General features: G+C 28.4%; 1 protein-coding gene across 1 annotated transcript; it reads right to left on the reverse strand.

The window, feature by feature from the left end:
* Positions 1 to 3,084: 3,084 nt before the first annotated feature.
* LOC106777201 (AT-hook motif nuclear-localized protein 26) lies at positions 3,085 to 5,037 on the reverse strand. The gene has a single exon (XM_014664743.2). The coding sequence runs from the start codon at positions 4,729 to 4,731 to the stop codon at positions 3,853 to 3,855; it is 879 nt and encodes a 292-aa protein (XP_014520229.1). The 5' UTR covers positions 4,732 to 5,037; the 3' UTR covers positions 3,085 to 3,852.
* Positions 5,038 to 11,298: the final 6,261 nt, after the last annotated feature.

The following is an 11,298-nucleotide window of genomic DNA, read 5'->3' on the forward strand; positions in this document are numbered from 1 at the left end:
TTTCACGTAGTTGTTATTATTTTTTATTAATTTCTTTTCCTGTGAGTTTATCACCAGTTTTAAAATAGTTAAAAATAGAAAAAAAAGAAGGAAAAATTCAAAGTCAGACGCAGTTTCTTTTCTTTTTTGTCTCCATTAAGAACAACTAGTTGATTGGAACCTCAAAATGGTTACCACCTATTTAGTAGTTAGGGATGCAATAATTAATAGGAATAATGATATTTTGACAACATTCGACAACTTTTTTTACAATGGGACATGTGTCATTATTTTATTGGTCTATTTGAATTTATGTTTAAAAAATATTTAAAACGGACCAATCACAAGTTGCCACATATGCGTTGTCAAAAAGTTGTTAAAAAAGTGTTGTTAAAAGAAGTTTTTCCAATTAATAGATATGAATTCTGACAGCCAGGCATTCTTCGATACTTCTGAAAATTTGTAATTTTAGTTTTAATAAACCATTACAATCTCATTAAAGGAGATAATTTTGGAATGATAAATAAAATTTTAGAATTTATAATTCTAATATAGTAACTTATTTTACATTAACTTTTACTTATTTTATTTCTAATAATTAATTTATTTTGTTTAAATATAATGTCAATTATTACAACTAAAGTTATTTTTATAATCTACTAGTTTTCTTACCACTCATTCAAAAGCACATTATTTTTACTCCTGAAATTTTATTCTTTAAATAAAATTATTTATCTATATCCATATATCTATATATAAAAACAATTTTTCTTTTCGGTATCTGTTTACATTTTTTTTCAATTTTATTCTTAAAAAACACTTTTAAATTAAAATAATTATTTTATAAATTTATCCTTTAAATAACTGTATTTTAAAATTTAATATTTTTTTAAACTTAATTATTATTTTATTATAAAACAACCTGAAAATTAAATAAAAATTATTTACAAATTATATATATTTAATTGTATAATAATAATAATAATAATAATTTTATTTTTTTTATTATAAAAGAAATTAATACACATATATTTTCATTGGTTACTTTTTAAAGAAATTAAAATATAAAAAAGAGTTAAATATGTTTTTACTTCCTATATTTTGGGGCGATTTTGGTTTTAGTCTATTTTCAAATTATGGTACAATTTAGTCCTTCAACCTTAGAAAACTCTGGTTTTAGTCTTTTTTACCAATTTTTTTTAACTTTATTTGTTGTTTCAAGCACATTTCTTAGTTAACATTGAAGCAAAAATGTGTCAAACATGTAAACAATCCAAATGCTATAATGAAATGTGTTTGAAACAACAAATAAAGTTAAAAAAAATTGGTAAAAAAGACTAAAACCAGAATTTTCTAAAGTTGAAGGACTAAATTATACTATAGTTTGAAAATGGACTAAAAATATAAGAACTAAAAACATATTTAATCTTATAAAAAATGTATCATTCCCTCAGCGTGAATTGAAAAGAAAAATACATTCTCGTAAGTTCCCTTCTTGTATACTTTTATTTTTAACAAATTCTTAAAAAAATAATATTTCTATATTTTTCTTTTTCTATTTATGCACAAACAAATAGAGAGGAAGTCACCTCTGAAGAAATGAAAAGAATGTCCTAAAAGAACTAAGAAAACAGGCATAAAAGAAAGAAAAAGGTTTGTGTGTTTCTTTCCTTAAAGAGAAAAAGATGATTAAGAGGAGTAGAAAGAGTGAAGCATGGGTATCATATTTGGATGTAGACCAGAAGAGGAGCAACACAACTCAACAAGGACAAATAATTCGTTTCGATTAGACAACCCAACCTCTTCTAAAGTATACAAGTCATGGAATGGAATTTCAAAAAATATTTATTTACATTTCAAATATAGACCTAACACTTAATATAGACAGAATAAAATTGGTATATTGATATAAAGTCATAAAAAGATATATAAAGAAAAAAAAGTATATAACAAATAAATAAAATTAAGGATTAAATATATTTTAGTTTCTAAATTTTAATGTAAAATTAAAATTTGTATTTTTTGAAAGTTTAAATATAATATTTCTAATTTAATTACATTAAATTCTTCTATGTATCAAATGAGGATTTAGTTTGATGTTTAATTATTTATATTATTTAAAATATTCCAGTTGAAATATTAATATAAAATATGGTTTGATAAGTAAAAAAGGTTAATTATTTTTAAAATTTAAAGATTAAAAATATTAAAGTTTTGAAATTAAATTCTAATTTTAAGTCTAAGTTTAAAAACTTAAATCATATTTAATGATAAAATTAACATGCATATATATTATTCTTATCAGAATTTTAAATGGTTGAAATAAAGGTGTGAGTAAAGGTTTAACATAATCCTTAGAAAGAGAGAGAATGAAAAATGATTATTTGATGCACTTAAATTTTTTGCACTCATTTGATATTATATTTTACTTTCTTCTTTTTTGAAAAAATACAAAAGTTTATACTTTTATGACTATTTTATCATTGTATTCTGTATTAAATGAATGTAAAAATAGATAATGTAGCCTTACTTTATGTTTATATATATATATATATATATATATAAAACGTTGTCTTGGTTAATGAAAATATGTCCGAATGCCTCGAAAAACAGCTATCATCAGACATTGCATGTGTGTCAATCTAGTTGCCAAACTTTCATCTTTATCTTCTACTACTATAATGTGTACCATAGCCTCTAACATAAAAAGAAGAATCAATATAATAATCTTTTTCTCTTTCTCTTATGTTTGTATGTCATGAGCATTATAACAACCTAAGGAAATTTTGTTTATAAGCAAATTTACAACGAACAAACATTTATGATATACAAAAGCATCAAGCACAAGGTACATCAAAATCACTAAAACAAATTCTCATTAAATAATTTTAAAATTTCCTAGAATAATATGAATGAGAGATATTATAAGAATGGTAGTTAATTAGCACTTATTATTTTTTCATTGGAAGAAGACTAATATGTTTATACTCAAACAAGAGAATGATAACATTTTCTTTAGTTTTTAATTGATATTAAACGCTAACTATTTAATTAGAATTTGAATAACTTAACTAAGATAATATGCATATATGCTCTTTGATGGAGTTTCCTCAAGAAATCACTATCACTATTCAATAAATCCACCACAGTATAATGCATATATATGTGTTAACATAAATTAACCAAAGCATCAAACTGAAAAGAACAGAAGGACCGCCGTTACCTTGAGTTCGGAAATGCGAGATACCCAAAACCATTGATTGTTCTTTGGTTGCTAAACCTGCTTCATGCTGCGCTGATATAACAAGCACCACAGAAAAACGAGGAATATTGCAATGATTCAATGAATAACAACTGAAAATGTGAGTCTTCAAACACAATGTGTTCGATTGAAGACACGACATGCAGTAGAACTAGAACTCGATAATCGGTCCAGAATATCTTGGTGTTCTACGTCGTTCTCTTCGACCAGCTTGTACTACTTTTCCGGTGGAAGTAAATTGATTGACCGTTTTTGTCTTTCCATAAATAGAATAAAAGTAGGCAATGTGATGCATCAATCCATGAATTTAATTACAGTCTGAAATACACGTGAAGATATACCTAAGTAATAATAGAAATGACAGACAAAAACTACGAAAGAAGCGAATGGAACCAGAATGGCACGTTGGTTCAACTTAGGATCACTATTCCCTAGCTTTTGGTAACACTGACAGTTTGGTGAATCTCTTGCTACGTACGTACCCGACCCACCCAAAAAAGCTAAAAACAAAAGGCATTAATCAAGGAAATTAAGCAGGCACAGCGATTGATAGATAGCGTTTCACTTACACCAACCATCCACACTGTTACTGTTACTGTTACTGGTACATGTCAGTAAGGAGAGCGACCCGTTGCCCAGAACGTTTCCGAAGGCATCTGAACGGAATTCAGAAGATTCGGATTCAAACCGTGAAAAAGAGGAGCAGTGGAATCCCCCAGAAGAGGCTGAGGTGTCTGCGCTTGACCCACCCCGCCGCCGCCGCCGCCGCCTGGTGACCCAATCGAACCTCCCTGAAGCGGCATCGAAGGGTCTTCATCTTCCAACGGAAGTCTCTCATACGCAGCGTTGCTGAACGAAGCTGACATGATAACCACAGGCCCCGAAGCAATGAGTGCGCCAACCACGCTTCCTCCTACTACCTGCCCTTGTCCTCCAGCCAGATATATCGTCAAACCGGTAGCAGCGGGCGGCGCCGGAGGTGGGAGGAAGGATCCGGCGAGGGACAAGATCTCGAACCTGCCGTGGAGCGTGACGATGGCGCCGGAAGAAGCGGGTTGGCGTAGGGTGACATTGGTGACGGTTCCCGTGCCGCTCATGATGCAAACGCCTCTCTGGCGGCGGCGTGCGAATGTGGAGACGCTCTCGACGATGTCGCAGCCGTCGGCGACTTCCATGACGTGCGTTTTGAGGGCGTTGGCGCTGTCGCGCGTGATGATGATCGGGGGTTTGGGCTTGTTCTTGGATCCGGCGGGTCTTCCGCGAGGTCTTCTCGAAATCTCGGTTTCTCCGGAGCCGCCACCACCTCCTTCTTTTCCATCACTGTTATTGCTGTTGGTGGTGTTGTTTTCTTCGCGTTCTCTTTTGTGGGCCATGTTTAGGCCTCCGTTGCTTCTGCTTTGTTCGTCTTCGGTGTTTTGTTGTAAGGAGTGAAACTGGTGTTGGTGGTGCAGGTGGAGATCTCTTGCTGCGTGGAAAGGAAGAGAATCCATTGCTTCTCCTTTCTTCTATCTTTCTATATATGTAGCGATGAATATCTCAACCTGATGACTGGGTTGTATACAATATATTAATTGAATTGCTGAATTCCAATATATGAAATTTGAAAGTAGCAGCCAGGTTACAATAATCTAATTTGATGAATAGCTTGTTTTGATAGAACTTAATTAACAGAAAGGAAGTTAAATACAGGAAGAGAGTGAAATTGAAGTTGGTCTGCAAGAATCAGGAGGAAATAGAAGAAGAAGAAGCAAAGCCTGTGTAATGTTGGGTTAGGGTTAGATTCAGAAAATAGATAAAAAGTTTGGGTTAAAGTTTCAACTTATGGACGGTGATTGGTCCCCACCTATGCATTACACTTATGTTTAATTTTTTTATTTTATATATGGACAATCATCTTATTCTACAATAACTCATATTTCTTTTTAAAATTGCTTAACAATTTCATGTTAAAAATTCTGTGTCTGCGAATCAAAAACTATAGAAAGAAAAGAAAGATAAGAAGTTATTCATATAGTTGGTAAAAAAATTAATAAAATATTTGTAAATTGTGAGTGAACAAAAACCAAGATCCTTTATATGTATATATATATAAACTATCTTTAAGAATGATATCTAAATTCTTCTATATTATTTATAATCTCCTTTTATATGGTGAAGACATGCACACACCATAAATCATGCTGAATTAGTTAGAAGCCCATCAACCAATAGAAGAATTCTTCATGTTCAAATTGAGACCATTTTATCTTATTTTATGATTGAAATTTTACTAAATGATATGTATAGCATCATTAAACGTATAAAATTATAAAATGAGAGTGGAAGAAAAACAAAACCTAGTAATGAATAGGAAAAAGTCGTAGCTAGTAATGGAAATGAAAAGATGGTGATGGTATGAAAATAGAGAAGAATTAATAATAAATTGATGTGATTAAGTTTGAGTAGGTTTTGTTTGTCGTTTATGGAGAACATCCACATCAGAAACGGGAACTACGGTCATATGTGGGAGATTTGATTTTTTTAATGAAAGCATAGCTGGCACAATTAAAACTTAACTGGACTAGTGTCATGCACACAAACACACACAGAGTCTGAGGGTGTTTGTTTGTGTTTCAATTTTCTATGAATGACCACATGCACCACTTGGGTTTTCTGCAAAATTCCATCTTTATCGAATATATATCTTAACCAACTTCAACATCAAGCTTCAGCTACTTCTCCAGGTCCACCTCCTCCATGCATGACGCGTGCCTCTTCCCCCGTTTTTCTCGCTCTCTTTTACCTTAATTGCTGTCATTAATTATTAAGTATGCAGAGAACTATATATTAAAATATATATTATAAGTGAAGAACTTGTATTGGTGCAGGTTCTAACATAATTGATTTATTTGTATGTGTGAGGTAGAATAGGAAGATTTAGAAGATGGGAAAGAGTTGCATGGTGTTCAAAATGCAATGGAAGAGGGCACAGGTAGTGACCCACATGCACCACACTTTGGGACAATCGGCGGCTTAAGTTGAAACCTTTAAGGAGAGTGGAAGCAATGTATTTCATTAAATTATTACTTGAAAACTGAGATTAACATGCATGACATCAAACATTGCCTTCACTGCCACTGCCAGGAAATCATGAGTCTTACGAAAAGAAAGATAATCTAGATTATAGCACTTCAGTTGCAACAAGGTGTGAAAAAAAACTACTCTCTCCTTTCACTTTTTAATCATGCAGCCACTTATGCCTACGTACCTTCACACAAACAAAATTTTACAAATTTACTTTTACTCACAAAAAAATTCTTAAATATATATAAACTCATCATACGTGTATCAACTTTGCTTTGTACTAGAATTGAGAAGTTCTAAGAAGGAGCTTAAGTTAAGATGAATATGATGATATGGTGTGATTAAGCGTAAATAAAAACTCACTCCATGCATCCAAAGATGCTCTTTGTCGGCTCCAAACACTTTCTTTAACCAAACTCATGACGGTGGACCCCTCCCTCCTTCCCTGTCAGATTCTTAATTAGTGCAAATCCAAGTTTAATCCACTAACTATTCAACTCTAATTCCACCTTTTCAAACCTCATATGAAATCGTCTTATTTTTTACTCCAAATCTTCAATACTTACAAATCACAACTATCACCAACATTTCTGCATAATCTAACTATATTATGCAGTGCTCTGATTTCTATCCGTAACTTGAGAAATTAAGTTAAAAGTCTCGTATTGATTAGAGATGAGATGAGCCCAATTTATAATATATATTATAAATGAGATGCAAATTTCACCTTACATATTAATTTTATGGAATTGAATTAGACTTAAAATTCACTTTCAATTATTTCAATAAATCCTGCAGACCACATGTATAAATTTAAAAGACAGGGATTGAGTATGGACAAAAATACAGACATGCAGGTTAACTACGCTTAATTTATATTCATCCGGTATGTTAATTATTTTAGTAATATACGTTAAATCAATTCAATAAATTGAAAAATATAAGTTATAAAAAATTAAGATCATCTTCTTGACAATGGCATATCTTATTCACTTTCTTTATTTTACCAAATTAAAACCCTTATGTAATTAAATAATATACATAATATATTAAATTTTATTTGAATACTTAATAATATAATTTTCTGAACAGGCAAATATTAAGTTATAAGTGCATTATTTGCACTATCAAATCAAACATAATAATTAACTAAGAAGGAGTGCGTATTTTTTCAGTTTGGATAGTGTCTAAATATTTTATTTAAAAGTGGCTAACTTTTTCCTTACCTATAATAAAATCATAAACTACTAAATCTTGTAAATTTATGAAGATCTTCTAGTTTTATTTAATATATATGTTCAATATATATGATTTTTTTTTTCTCAAAAGCTTTACTAACGATCGTTACCTGAAAGTAAAAATAATATTTTAATTTATTTCTTGTGTCATTTTTTTACAGATGGAAAACTACTCGATAAACTTGCAAAAAAAGTATATAAGTAGCATTTAAAAATTGAATAATAACGTATATAATAATTATATTTATAAAAAAATACATAAAAACTATGCAACGCAATTTTTTTTATCTTTTAAATGTAGTTTTAGAACTATAATTGAGTCAACCAAACATAATTATTCTTGTAGATGCTTGTATGTTTGACTGCCATCAATAGCTGTATATGGAAATACAGGCTTAGCAATCTAACGAAAATCAGGTCGATATGTTCTGAGCTTGATACATAATTTTATTGATTATAAACAAGTTGACGTAGTCCAATGAAATATATAATCCAAAAGCATGTTCTTATTGCACACTTTTACAGGGGAACATTAATCCACAAAGAGTAGCAAGAATCATATATACATATTTAGAATCATTACAGATAAACAAATATAACGAGAAAAAGATATTTGGTTTAATAGCCAATTTTGTCCTCAGTTCCGTTCATAAATCTCAATTTAGTCCCTCGTTTTAAAAGTGATTGAATGGGTCCTTACTTTCAAAATTTTGATTCAAATTAGTCCCTTCGGTCAATTAGAAACAAACAACGTTAAGGGCTTAATGATTTGAACAGAAGAGATATTATTTGATAGATATAGCTATAAAATAATATCTCTTATGCTAAATCATTAAACCCTTAAGACCATTTGTTTCTATTTAACAAAAGGGACTAATTTGACTCAAAATTTTGAAAGTGAGGATCCATTTCAAACACTTTTAAAACGAGGAACTAAATTGAAGTTTGTCAACGAAACTGGAGAAAAAATTGGTTGACTGGAGACAAAATTGGCTATTAAACCAAGATATTTCTTAATAGCTATTATTAAGAGGTGAACTTTAAGTCTAACTCAATCTCATAAGACCGGTTTATAAGATGATGTTTGTATTTATTTATAAATTTTAAATTAATTTTATCTCTATTTGATATGAGACTTTTAACAATAACAGTCTAAAAACTGATATATATATATATATATATATATATATATATATATATATATATATATATATATATATATATATATATATATATATTTGAGAAAAGATATTGAATTTAATTAACATGATCTCAATCATCATAATATATGATAAAAACACTAAATTAAAGAAAAAATAAAGAGATAGATGGAGAGACAAATGAGGATGTGATGTAGGGTAGATCCATGTGAATAACTAATCCATGGATTAATGATAACAACAACTTCAATCACCCTGTCCTTGTCCCTATCCCAGATGTACGCTGTAAGCAACCTTTGACCATTTTTTTGTCCACACTCATACATTAAATACATAAATACACACACAAATATATGTATATATATAGTTTGACCCTTCAACTCTGATTTCTGTCTCGCCATTTTTGTTTTGTTTTATATTAATAAATTTAGGAAAAAAATAATTGTTCCAAATTAAAGTAAATAAAGACTTCAAACTTATAGGTGTGTGCAACTTATCCTTAGTAGAAGAAAGATACGTTACTAAATTATGCATAATACTTAATTTAGACACATTTGATTTATTCCTTTTAATAAAAGTATCTTGTATTTCGTAAATCTCTTAGAATGTCCAAAATTTTACTCTTGTTATAACAATAGACACCGTATATCTTTAATTTTACTTTAATTATTGATTCCAAACTTTGGCTCGTTCATAAATAAATATTTAAATTTTAATATTGTGTAAATGATCCTTAAGTTGTATTATTGCGAAAACATGCCTAAAATTTTAATATCCTAATAGTTTTATAAAAATTTCCATTTTTTTATAAATAATTATTTCCAAAAATTAATAAGTTTTCAAGATTGATTAGAATAACATTAAAAATGTAGGTATCAATTATATTAAAAATATACTCAATACTGTTACAGATAATTAATCTTTAACATTATATATAATAGTTAGTCTTTAAAAAAATTTAATTTTTATGAAATTTTTCTTTGTTTAACATTATAATAATTAATATTTTTTAAGGATTAATTAGAATAACATTAAAAACTTAAATGTTTGTTTATAAAAATGCTAAAGTTTAAAGATCAAATTGAAGAAAATTAAAATTTAAAGTGTTTATTTATATAAGAGATAAAGTTTATGGTATCTATTTGTGAAAAAAGTCGAAAGTTTAGAGAATTAAATACTATTTTTTTATAAAAACAAGTTTTTTTTTATCCGCAACATTTATTAAAACGAGTTAAATCAATATTTGAACGAAAGTCAACTAAATTTGTTAGAAGTTTCAAAACTAAAACTAGTTGAAGACTAAAGGTTGAATTCTAGTAGAAGATGTGTTAAATTAGATTTCGTAAAGTAGACGAATTTCATAAAATTATGTAATCAACTATGGTGATATGGTTATTGAGTAAAATAACGTAAAATAACCAGAATCATATAATAAAAATAACGTAAAATAAATCATATAATAGCCTAAAAAAAAAGGTTAAATTAAAGTTTTCAGAAACTAAAGCTAGTTTATAAATCAGTTAATTTAGAGAAGTTTTGCGTATAACTAAACACTAAAGAAAATATAATTTATAAGACTCTTATTTATCTAAAAATAGCTACATGTTTGCATTAATGGTAGATCAATTCTAAGCAGAAAGGACAAACTTATGCCCACGTGAGTGGCAGCTGTTAATTGGAATCTGTTTTAGTCGTCACTTGAATTAAAATCAACCTCAGATGCAGTTGTCAGTAAATGAATAATAAACCAAATAATTTGATTAATTTAATTTTTCTTTTGAATATTTCATCTCTGCCTTTTTCTTTCTTATTTAGTAATAATAGATTATCAAATATTTATTCTTAAAAGTGGCACATCAATTAAATAAAAAAATAATTTATAGTATAAAAATAAGTGTAAATTTTATTTTTAATTATGTTTAAAATTCATTTCTTAATATTTATTTTGACATGTTTCCAGATTTCAAAACATATTTTATAAAACCAAAAAATTTGCTTTAAAACTGGTAGCGATCTTAACAGACATGTTTTCCGATTTCAAAATATGTTTTATAGGAAAAAAAAATGTTTTAAAAAAGAACGAAGGATACTCTTTAGGCGATCTTGACATATAGTAATTTATAAAAAAATTTACTAAATAGATAAATTTAAAAGAGAGTAAAGAATAATAAGCTATTCTTAAAATAAGTTGTTTATGTTTATGATTTTTCTAAAATATATTCACTCCAGCTTTCTTTTAAAAGAACAAGCTAAAAGATCTCTTTTAACTCAGCCCGTGAATCTGAGCTGCATTACAATGTTCATTCATTTTAATTGGGCCGGTACAGACTTAATGTTATTGGGCTTCATGTTATATTCCAATGGGAAAGAAAATGTTATTAATGACACTATTAGTTTGTTGTAAAAAAATAATAATTTAACAGTTATATTTTACTTCTCATAAGTTATGAAATTTAATAAATTTTAAATGATTAAATTGAATTAATATTCGTTGTCTTACTTTAATGTACGCGTTTCTTAAAATATTTGTAAGATGTTACTAATCAATTACATATATAAATATTTGAATCACATAATTTATATACTTCATCTTCAT

Source organism: Vigna radiata, chromosome 11 (genome assembly GCF_000741045.1).
Source record: "Vigna radiata var. radiata cultivar VC1973A chromosome 11, Vradiata_ver6, whole genome shotgun sequence".
NCBI lineage: Eukaryota > Viridiplantae > Streptophyta > Magnoliopsida > Fabales > Fabaceae > Vigna > Vigna radiata.

What these genes read in the sequence shown, in the direction of transcription:
- LOC106777201 (XM_014664743.2), bottom strand. Translation starts at nt 4,731, where the DNA reads ATGGATTCTCTTCCTTTCCACGCAGCAAGAGATCTCCACCTGCACCAC.